The following is a 12,047-nucleotide window of genomic DNA, read 5'->3' as shown; positions in this document are numbered from 1 at the left end:
TGTATAGTACCATAGTGGGGCCTTAATTCCTAACTGAGTCCTCTAGGTGCTACCTAAATACACGTAATGAATAGTAATATCAGTCTCCGCAGATTTTTCCTCCAAATCAATAAGTATCCCTAGAACAAAAAAGAAATAAAAATTAATTTTTCATTCTGTACCAACTTTGTCTAATTTGGACCTGAATAATTTCTGTGTACTCATGGCCACAAGGAGATTTATGCCAGGTTCACCCTGATGCATTTCTTGAACTGTGTCAGTTATTAGGAAAACTGCTAGCAAAATCGTTCTAGTAATAAAAACAGCAGGCAACATCCGGCCCCATTGAAGTCAAAATGGCAAAATTCCCAAAGACTTCAGTCAGATCAGGATTTCACTCAGTGTATACAAAGGAGAGGTTTGTTACATCACATAGTTGCTTGCCACTTCAAACAGCATCTCCACTGGCATGTGCTATATCCTATCCTACTATTGTTGGTTTCTAGTGTATCCAGGCTAAGATCAGGTTTGGCACTTTTGCTTCATTAAATAAATTTTGCAGTAGTCTGTCCATATTTTAAGTGCTGTGTATCATAAGACTGGGATTTTTTAAATGCTTGTATACTAGTGCACTTACCCATTTAATTAATCTTGAAGCTTGCATGTGCTTCAGGGAAGCAATACTGTTCAATGGACTGTTCTTTGTGTGTAGAATTCGTAATATATCGTTTGTAGCAAGATTTGAATACATTCATATAATGAAAGGCATATGTGTAAATGGCCTTATTTTGTAATGAAGTATAGCATGGTTAAATTAAGAAATTCCACCTGCTTATAATAGACTACTTAATTCGCAAGGTTTGAGAGCATTTATGAATCTGATTCTGTTGTCTTCACAGAGTAAGAAATCGGACTGTTTTTCTTTGTTTAGAAATTATTTTCTTTTTAAGCTTCTTGCATTTTCTCTAAGTTAGTTAATAGAGACATTAAGTAAGGCTCCATCTTCATTTAAACTGCTGCAGCTTTGTCACTGTAGCGCTTCAGTGTAGACACTCACTAAAGCAATGGGAGAGGTTTGCCCATCCCTGTAATTAATTCACCTCCACAAGAGGTGGTAGCTAGGTTGGGAGAAGAATGCTTCTGTCAACCTAGTGCTGTTGACTCTGGGGGTTAGGTCAGTTTAACTATATCGTTTAACTATAACTAAGCAATGTAGCTGGGTCGATCTGTTTTTTTTATTGTAGACCTGGCCTAAGTCTCAGGAACCGGTTGTGATTTTGAAATTGAAGTGGCTGACTGGATTGTGCTGCTAATCTATAACAAGGTAGAGCTATCTCACAGAGCACTTTGCCTCTTTGTGTCCTTCAGAAAATCTTCAAAGGCATTTAAAATGCAGGTGTCCCCATAAGGCATAGGATAAATTATGTTTATTCTTACAAAAGGTGAAAAAAATCAGATGATGTGAATGTGCTGGAGGCATTATTACAGCCTACATCTGAGTCCTTTTAACAGCTTTGTCATCATCCATGACAAGGGCACTCAAAATAGCAAGAGCTGTGATGGGGGCCCTCTTTGAGATTCTGCATTTATGACCTGGGTAAGTTCTGAAATGCTTAATTTGTAACAGAGGAATTCTTAAGGGCTAGCTCTGAGAGTGACAGGGTTACTCTGAAGGACTAGTGCTGTAACAAGCTCTCAGAAGGAGAGTGACAGGAATATTCTTAGACTCAGAACTAGATGACGCAACGCTGTGAAACTCTGTGGCGCTGACTTGGACAAGCAATTCTGAAAGGTTCAGCTTCAGCTGGATGCACTCCATAGGACTATGGAGGTTGACAAGGCGTACTTTGAAGGCACTGTGTGCTAAGAAGTACAATCTCTGTGTGAGACTACAAAGAACACAGTTTTTTGAAGAGCCTATATTATAGAACTTAGTAAAGATGACATTCTAACTGCCCAAGGAAATAGATTTTGACTACAATTTTTTTAAAGGCTTTGATGTTAAAATCAGTCATCCTGGAAAAAAAATATTCTTGGTACTGTAGCTCTACATGTATTTACTGGTAATTTGAAAATAAGATTCTCTGTCAGCTATATAGGTGTGTATTTGTAAATTTGTATAAAGTATATGTGTCTCTATATGTTCTGTACAAACACCTCTCTGTTTACAGGCCCAGAAATATCCATATAAGTCCATATAACTCAACGTAATACAGTATTTACCTACCAAAAACTACATCAGAAGAATGTCCCCTTTGTGACACAAAGCAAAGCAAGAGTGAAATGTACTGTGGTCGCCATTTTCAAACTTGGGGCCTAAATTTAGATATCTAAATTTAATGGGAGCTGCGGGTGCCCAACACCTCTTATAAATCGGAGTACTTATTTAAGTGCCTAATGTTAGGCAACCAGTTTTGATCATTTTGGGTGGATATGTTCCTCAGAGCTAGAAAAATAGATATGAGTACAACCATTTGTGCGCTGATATTAGTGGGTGTGTTTTTCCACTTAATTTTAACATCCTTACTATTTCTTTCTGTCCTGAATATAACATTTCTTTGAAAGTAATTCCTGATGAGTTTTTTCAATTTGTTTAGACTTCTAAAATAAGAGGTGCCTATCTAAATGCTCCAAACACCTCTGAAAATACTTAACAGTACAATGAACTGGAAAAAAAGCTAAACATCTCTATGCTGTTAATAAATATTTTATTTTTTTGTTTAAATTTTATAATAAGATGTGGTGAGATTTCAGGAATAAATTGAGATCCACCAACTCATTTCACATGGGCCACTGTAAACAGCCACTAGATCAGAATAATTTTAGCATTGCATATGTTTTTAAAACTTTAAATACAAACACTGAAAAGCAAGGGTTCTCAAACTTTATTTTCTGGGATCCTCTTTGAAAATATTTCAGGCTCTCAAAATGCCCCTCAAAAAGTGAGACCTCCTGCCTCCTCCCCGCCCATACCATACCATCCTTACTTCTGCATTGCTGCTGGCAGTAGCACTACTTTCAGAGTTGGGCACCCAGCCAGAAGCCAATGCTCTCGTGACCCTCTCCCCCCTTACAATAGACCTCCTTTTAGATTGGGACCCTAAGTTTGAAAAACACTGCTGAAAAGGAATCCAGCATTTGGAAACATACAATTCCACACTAATTAAAAGTTAACATACTAACGTCTATCATTTTAGATAGTGTGAAATCTGGCGCTGCAAAGTCATTTGTGGCAGATTGGGATCTAATGGAGCTATGCCTCTTATTCTCATTTCCACCCCTCAAATTAATAGTTCTTTGAGGTGCCTCTGCATATTCTCCATTTGTGAGATCAAGTCACCTGCACTACAAGCTTCTAGCATCTTCTAGTGAACATTGTCCACTGGGAGCATTCACTCCTCTCTCCTTTTCCCCTTATGGAAGCTTTAGATGATATAAAAGCGTGAGTGTTCCCAGCCGCCTTTAGTTTCTAACTACCAGAGGTACAGCACGCTCAGATTGTATGCAGTATACTTAATGCTTTCTTTTGTCATTTGGGGAATATTTTTGTTTTTCGTTGATTGTCAGTTAATTAGTTTTTCTTAAGTAGAAGAAGAAAGAAGAGGATGCCTGTACAGCATGGGCATTGCCTGAACTCCCAAAGGTAGGAAGGCTGCCTCATGTCCCTATCCCTGGAGAAGGCTTTTCAGGTTCAGTCAGCTAAGTCTGGCATTTAGGACCTTCTAATAGAAAGGAGGAAACCATCCATCAGATTCCTTTCTAGGATGAAATAGGAAAGATTCTCCATCTTGGATACTTAGCAGGCCTGTATCCTTCAGAGGCTGCTATCCACAGTATCCAGGACTAGTTTCTCTATTTGAAGCAAACAGGAAGACTATCTGTTCAATTAAGTGTTGTTCTTTGTGCAATATTGGTATGTTATCTTTCCAGGCTTACACACTATTTTCACTCCCCACAATCAAAGGCCTGATCCATGCGTACCTACCAGTTCAAGAGTCGCCTTCTTCATGACTGGCATCTCTCTTGGAACCCACAAAGGACTGCTCGTTTTTACTATTTTTATTCTCTCTCAAAACTGCTTTCCTGGTGACCATCACCTCAGCAAGAAGGGTTAGCGAGATTCCAGCTGTACTTGCGGATCCACTTTATAGAGTGTTCCATGGGGATAAAGTGCAGCTAAGATCCCTTCCAAAATTCCTCTCCGCCTCACAAATGAAAAATGTTATGCAACTATTGACAAATAAGGGACGTCCAATAATTTGTTTATAATGGTGTATGTTTGTATTAGTGAAGATAGACTCATAATGTAGACTGTCACAGGTCCAAAGATTCCCTCCCTCAGGGGGTCCCGTGGGGAGGAAAATCAGAATTGTATGTTGCTAACGTGTTTGCAAGCATCGCAAGGCATTTCGGGGGAGGCCAAAGGTGTGAATGTGGAATGGAAGATTCCTTGCAGGGTGCGACAGGCCAAGAGGGGAAAAGAAGGAAGAGAGCAGAGAATGGGTTAACTCGGCACTTCAGCTAGCTCCATGTGGCGATAAGATGCTGGCCCTGGCCCAAGGTCATGGGCTAGACGAAAAATCTACAGCTGCCCCACCGTGAGAAAAGAAGAACTAAGTTAAGCCGAGCTGCAAAAATAGCAGCGAAAACAGTGAGAGCGAATGAGATGCAGAGCTGCAGAAATAGCAGTGAAAGCGAATGAGGCAGCGACAGTGAAAGCCAGCAGGAGAGAAAACAAAGTCTCCGGAGCCAGTGTGTTTTGAGCAGCCGAAAAGGCCACAGCGAGCCGAGTGGGACTGGTACAAAGAGCACCATGCACAGAGGTCCTGAATGGCATACCCCCAAAGGAACCTAGAACTTAAAAACCCTCCTGAGAGCCCAAGCAAGGCGGAGATCAACAGCGGACCTCAGATGGCCTGGTCCAGGACAGATCTTCTGTCCACCCTTCCCCCTCTTCTTCTTACGTTACACCCAGACTTAGCCAGCTGTGGGTAGAGCATGTGAGAGTATGAAATTGGGTTGGGGCTTTGGGCACTAACACTCTCTTCCTTCCTCTGAGTGACGTGGGGAGCACCCATCACTCTCTGCTGCTGTTTTATTATTTTATTAATCAAGCTTTAAAATTTAAACCCTTGGTGTGTTTCGTCATCTCCTCCCAAACGGTGGTGTGGCCTCAGCCTGATCACCTGACGCCTCAGGCTGATTGGTAACTAAAATCTGTCACAAGACCCTGATTTATTAAAGCACTTAAGCATTTGTTTATGTCCCCTGGAACTTGGGTAAGAACAGTCTCTTACTGTGTGTTTATGTAATACCTCGCACAAAAGGGTCCCTGTCTTAGTTGGGGTGTCTAGTGCTACAGTAATTAATAATAATTAATAATAATGTTACATATGCAAAAGAAAACAAAGATCTTGCTAACACTCTCCCTAATTCCATTTGATCTGTAGTATCAATAGTGTTTTTATAACACTTATGAAACTCTGACAAATTGTTTTAACTTGAAACAGTTGAATAATAATGTATTTGTATTTAGTGCTGAATATTTATCTGGCATTTATCTTGCAGCTGTACAGCGCTGGGAGTTAAACCTGTCTTCGTACAGCTGTGTAGGGAAAGCACTGCAGTCTGGCCACACTGACAGCTACCAGCGCACTGTCATGGCCACATTTGCAGCATCTGCAGCGGCATTGGGAGCGGTGCATTATGGGCAGCTATCCCAGCGTTCAAGTGGCTGCAACGTGCTTTTCAAAAGAGCGAGGTGGGATGGAGTGTGACAGGGAGCGTGGGGGAGAGAGAGAGTGGACTTTTGGAGCTGACACTGTGTCAGCTCCCTGCCTTGCAAGTTCTGACCCACTCCCCACCCCTGTCTCACTCACTGAAGGCAAACAGCTTTTTTTCCTCACAGACCAGATAAGCAGCTGCTCCGAAACGGACACCCCCCCCCCCCGGCCCGCCTGCCGCGCTGCTTCTCTCTCCAAGCAAACAGTAGCTATGAGCATTCCAAAGGGAGCCTCTGCCTCTACTCATTCACAGCAAACAGTAGCTGTGTTTGTTTTTTTAGATAAGCAGCTTCAGGAGCCCAGAGTTGACAACAAAATAAAGAGAGGCATCACAACAAAACAAAGAGAGTAATCTTTACTTAAAAGGATTATGGGAAGCTTCCAGAGGTCAGTTACAGCGTGCTAAGGTTATTCCCTGTTTACACTGGCACCCCAGCGCTGCAGCAGCAGCGCTATTCTCTTCATTCCTCTCGTGGAGGTGGAGTACAAGCAGCGCTGTAGCCAGGGAGATACAGCGCTGTATGTGCCTTGCCAGTGTGGACAGGGAGTGAGTTACAGTGCTATAAAGCCACCACCAGCGCTGTAACTCTCATATGTAGCCAAGGCCTTAGAAACCATAGACCTTGTTTGGGTTTTTTTGGTTTTTTAATGAAATCACAGTATGTTCTAGCAAAGTCCCATTGAACTGTGGTAGAAAGGTATGTCCTGGCTGAGGCCTGCAGAATTAAGGCCACAGTGGGATCTGTTCCTTTGGCTTTGGAAGGATGAGTTGATCAAATGATGAGAAAATTGAATACTCCTGCTCACATCAAACCCTTCATCTTTTCTTCTGATGTGTGACTTGTACAGTAATATTTTACCTCCCAATTCTGTAAAGTTAGGTAGATCATAATGCTTTAATTTATTTAACATTTTCCCCATGTGCTACAAATCAAAGCACTAAATCATCCCAGGATTAATGATACGGAGTTTTTAGAATAATTTTATGTTGCACCTTCATTGTATTTCATTATAATAATGGCATTAGCTTTTCACAATGCTCAGCGAGATTCACATCTGAGAATTTTGGATGTAACTTTGTTGGGAGCCATATATGATTCAGTGTGTAATGAGTGTAGTAATCAGCCCAGTGAACTCCTAATGTAATCTCTTCCTTTCCTTTAAGGACAAAAAGAGTTATTCCTGTCCTGTGTGTGAGAAGTCATTTTCTGAAGATCGACTTATAAAATCACATATCAAGACAAATCACCCTGGTAAGACAAACCACAATAACATTTGTACATCTAGTGCAACAGAGGAAGACTGTCCTGGAGAAAGCAATATAACATGATTGTTCTGTGTAAAAACTTACATTCTTATTCTAAACTAGTTATATTAGAACTTCAGTAGAGTTTTCAGACCTTTAGAGTTTGGATTGTAAACATACAATACATTAACTTGTAGAGTGGGAACAGAGTAAAAGGGTGTGTTGTGTGATATTTATGGGCTTTACACTGCAACGTGCTGAGCCCTCTGTCCCTTGTTCAGGATAGCACTTAAGCATCTGAATTGTCCCACTGAAGTAAATTAAACTATTTGTGTGCTTAAAAGCTACTGCTGGATTGGGTTACGAGTGCTCACCATCCTCCAGGATCCAGCCCTTCTTGTCTGTTAAATAAAAAGCTAGCTTTTCATGGTGCTACTCTTTGACAATTAATTCTACATGCAGTGTCTATTCCATTTATACATCAAGGGATATTTATTATTCAATAATATCTACTGTTCAAGCCAAAAAGGGCCCTGATAATAAAAAGGGTGAATCACAGTGGCCCTGTTTAAACTTGATAAATAGGTACATTTAAAAAAAAAAATCTTAGCTGACACATTTTAATTTACATATTTTTAAGTGCTGCTTAGCACCTAGCATAGACGTTGTTTAACCCCTTTTAGTAACTTGTTAGCTGGTCATAGCCAAACCTCTAGTGTGTGTGTGTGTGTGTGTGTGTGCAGTGGGAAGGGGGGCATGAACGGAACCAGCTAGTTTAAGCATCACTGGCTGAAATACAGCACACAGGTCAGGCCATAGTCCAGTGTAATCCTACTGATCGTAGTCAGTATGGGATGCTTACTTTCAACAGTGACCACTGCAAAATGTTTTCCTACCTCTGAGTCATATCAGTAACACATGCTCTAAATTACTGTTGTTAATTTGTATTGTGGATAGTGCCCAGAAGCCCCCAATCAGAACTGGGGACCAAATGTGCTATCTGGTGCAAACATGTAGTGCAGTGGTTCCCAAACTTGTTCCACCGCTTGTGCAGAGAGAGCCCCTGGCAGGCCGGGCCGGTTTGTTTACCTGCCGCGTCCGCAGATTCAGCCGATTGCAGCTCCCAGTGGCCGCAGTTCGCTGCGCCAGGCCAATGGGAGCTGCTGATCGGCCAAACCTACGGACGCGGCAGATAAACAAACCGGCCTGGCCCACCAGGGGCTTTCCCTGCATAAGCGGCGGAACAAGTTTGGGAACCATTGATGTAGTAAGACATGGAGTGGATAACATTTTCATAAGCACCCAAGTCCCACTGAATGTCAGTTTGATCCATCGTTCCTACAATGACGAGGTCACAGTGAGAAGAAAAAAGCATGAAGAGTGAGGGAAGTGGGTATATCAAATATATATACATATTATTGTAGACAAATATACATTTGCTTTTTTAAGGGTAGTATACTATATACATTAATTCAAGCCATCCCAATTGCTTGAAAACGTAGTCATTGTTTATTTTCTGAATTGTTTTGCTTGTGTCTGTACTGGAGGGTGAACTGGTTGGGTCAGGAAACATTCTGTAAACTGCTAGCCCAGTGTTGCATACTTAACTAATAAAAATAAGGAAGGTTAAAAATCTGCTCAATATTAGTATTTAAGGCCTATAATTTTTTTCTTTAGATGAAGAGTGGATTCTATCAGAACTTTGCAAAAAGCACAGCATGTTTAATAGAGACAATTCAGTGATATATTAAAGAAATGTTATGCCTGAGATACACAGAACCTTTGCAAGCTAATATACAACAAAAGACTATTTGTAATTAGATTTTAAAAGAAAAATATTTGCATAACACTTTCCCATGTATCCTCTCTTTGTGGTCATCAGAGTTTTTTTTTTTTTTTTTATCGCAAGCATATTTCCATTCAAAACAAAATTGACATTAAGGAGTGTTAAAGGTTCTGATAGCATAAAGTGACAAGTGCTGGAACTGAGTGAATGCAATTGTTTTAAAAAATGAAGAGGCAGGAGAATAAAGATGAAAGGCAAAACAAGATAATATTCAAAGGATTTGAGTTTTAGAAGAACTTATCAAAAATTAATTTAAACCAAAACCATTTTTTATTTATCATAAAGTAATATTTCTGACAGCTTCTCCCTCCCCTCTGACTCTGTCAGCCAACCTGCTCTCAGTCTTTACTGTTTTTCTTGTTCAGCAAGCAGAAAACCTGATATTTTTGCTTCCCCAGCCAGCACTTTTGCTTGTTCCAAGTTTCTGGAAAATAGATGTAAAATCCGGGCCCAATTGACGTCACTGGGGCTAGGATTCCACTTTAGATTATTTAGGATTTCACCTGTTCTCAATGCTTAAAGTTCCTGGTCATAATAAGTCATATACACATAACATTTAACTATTATAATTTAGTACCATGTAGCAGGAAAGAATTGAAAGTCCATTGCTGATAACTGGAACTTTTAAAGAACATTAGGTAATGTCTCTTAGCATGTGTGGTTAGGATTTTTAATTTTTTAAATAATAAAGCCTAACTATTTAAAGTTATTTTGACATCTCTAGAGTATTAGGCTATTCATTTTTCCTCTTAAATGAAAGACCAGATTTTCAGAGGGATTAAATGACCACAACTCAAACCAGGGCCGCCTGGGGGGGCCAGTTTGCCCTGGGCCCCGCAGGGGCCCCCACGAGAGTTTTTTGGGGCCCCTGGAGCAGGGTCATTCACTCGCTCCGGCGGCCCCGGAAAACTCGCGCGGCCAGGGCCCCCGGAGCTTCTTCCACTCCGGGTCTTCGGCGGCGGAAGGACCCCCAGCCGCCAAATTACCGCTGAAGCGGGGGTCCCCTGCCGCCGAAGATCCCAGACCTCCTGAAGACTCTGGGTGGCCCTGACTCAAACTGAAGTGTAGAGAAGCTGCAGGTGCTCAGCACGTTTGGAAATCTCAAGTGAAACCTTTAACAAATGTTGTAAACCTGTTGGAAGACATTGAAAATTATAAATATTTGTGTCTAAATGTTGCCTTATTACCTACTGATGTACTGAGAATATCCATAGCTGGAAAATGACTTCTGACCCAGTAGTGCATGCAGGCACTAATTTGTCCGTGAAGCAGTAAGTCACTGTGTGGGGATACACACTGAATAAGTCAGTGTTTAATGCAGGAAAAATACATAAATTAATAAGGCTGTTTTCTGTGAGCAGGCCTTGTCTGTGTGGAAAGTTTAATACAAAAAATAAAGCTACTTAAATAGCCACAAGTAGGAACAATCTAGATCTGCAATATTTTATTTTATATGTGAAAACATTATCTAAAGCTGTATCTTGGAGCAAATTCTGTGCACACCTGTCTGGAATGCTTTGTTTTCGTGCATATTTTTCCAGAGGTCTCAATGAGCACCATCTCAGAGATTCTCGGCAGGAGGGTTCAGTTGAAAGGATTAATTGGAAAACGAGCTGTGAAATGTCCCTATTGTGATTTCTATTTTATGAAGAATGGATCAGACCTTCAGCGTCATATTTGGGCTCATGAAGGTAATGATGTTCAAGTTTAAACTTTAATCCACATTATTTATTTATTTTATATTCCTTGCTTATGGTCCCTTAATTAATATAGTAAATAATAAATTGAAAGTGAATGACATTTCAGTCCTGTTCACATTTGTTTAGTACTCTGTACACAGGTCAGTGCTGTAGGAGAATTTGAAGTTTCTTGCTGTCTCTTAATAAAGTTTTTTCTATTTGAAATCAAAGTAAAAGTTCAGTAAACCTGTTTGTTGGGTTCCAGTTCCTACCGAAGTACGTGTCTTGTGATTCCCTGTGTCAATAGACAAGTCATAAGTAATGCAGAACTTGTTTCTGATCCCTCTTTGTTTACGAATGAATGAACTGCTGTAAATCCAGAAAGTGTTGCCTGCTCAAATAAATCTAAATAAGGAAAGTTGAACTAAATTCATATTATAGTCAAAATAAAGCCAGTGATTTGCAGTAATTCTTCAAGAATAAATTCACTCCATTCACATATCCAGAAAAACATGAAATGAAATGTATTAATAAAACAATTGAAATCCATTTACATTTTTGAATGTTAATCACGTACATAAGTCAATGAATAAGATGGAGAGTATATTAGATGAGTACAGTGAATATAGAAAACGTTGAAAATGATGAAAAAAAGCTGCTGGTGTGTCCAGGCTTGTGCGGACAACATTTAGCAGTGTAAAAATGTACAAGTTACAGATCTTAGGACTGCGGATGGAGCTGGGTCTGGAGAAAGCTGGCTCATCCTCAGGCTGATAAGCTCATTCACTTAGTGGAGGATGGCAGCCATTCTGTGCTTTTAGTGTCTTCAGCCCATTAATAAATCATGTGCGAGCATCTGATTTGTGACCTAGAAGCGGAGTATTTTTTCCATACTATATTCCTTACTTCCTGTATAAAGGGTATAATGGACTGAATACTGACTTACCAGCTGATATATTGGTACCCAAATACTAGACTCACAACAGTATTTTAGGCATTTATACTAGCACTGTAGGTCCCCATCCCTGCCTTAATGATGAGCTGATATGCCTGGTCCTTGTTAACTACAGTTCCTGCCTCTCATCAGCCTAGTGTGTTTTAACCCAGTGGTTCTCAAAGCCGGTCCACCGCTTGTTCAGGGAAAGCCCCGGGCGGGCTGGGCCGGTTTGTTTACCAGCCGCATCCACAGGTTCAGCCGATTGCCGCTCCCACTGGCCGCGGTTTGCTGCTCCAGGCCAATGGGGGCTGCGGGAAGTGGCGTGGGCCGAGGGATGTGCTGGCAGCCCTTCCCACAGCCCCCATTGGCCTGCAGTGGCGAACCACAGCCAGTGGGAGCTGCGATCAGCCGAACCTGCAGACGTGGCAGGTAAACAAACTGGCCCGACCTGCCAAGGGCTTTCCCTGAACAAGCAGTGGACTGGCTTTGAGAACCACTGCTTTACCCCACAAAGGCTCTTGTCTGCCAAAAGGTTGGGAACCATGTCTGGGAGAAATCTATCTTGAAACAACAAAAT

General features: G+C 41.0%; 1 protein-coding gene across 4 annotated transcripts in view; it reads left to right on the top strand.

Moving 5' to 3' along the window:
* ZFAT (zinc finger and AT-hook domain containing) overlaps positions 1 to 12,047 on the top strand; it is a 264,317-nt gene that overhangs the window by 189,429 nt on the left and 62,841 nt on the right. For all 4 annotated transcript variants that reach the window (XM_050940606.1, XM_050940605.1, XM_050940604.1 and 1 more), the window contains 2 exons: positions 6,928 to 7,015; positions 10,396 to 10,545. In XM_050940606.1, the coding sequence (XP_050796563.1) occupies positions 6,928 to 7,015; positions 10,396 to 10,545 (238 nt within the window). The remainder of the gene's footprint in view (positions 1 to 6,927; positions 7,016 to 10,395; positions 10,546 to 12,047) is intronic.

The sequence above is a fragment of the Gopherus flavomarginatus genome, chromosome 2 (genome assembly GCF_025201925.1).
Source record: "Gopherus flavomarginatus isolate rGopFla2 chromosome 2, rGopFla2.mat.asm, whole genome shotgun sequence".
NCBI lineage: Eukaryota > Metazoa > Chordata > Testudines > Testudinidae > Gopherus > Gopherus flavomarginatus.
The sequence above is the reverse complement of the archived record's forward strand: the minus strand, read 5'-3'. Positions and strand labels throughout refer to the sequence as shown.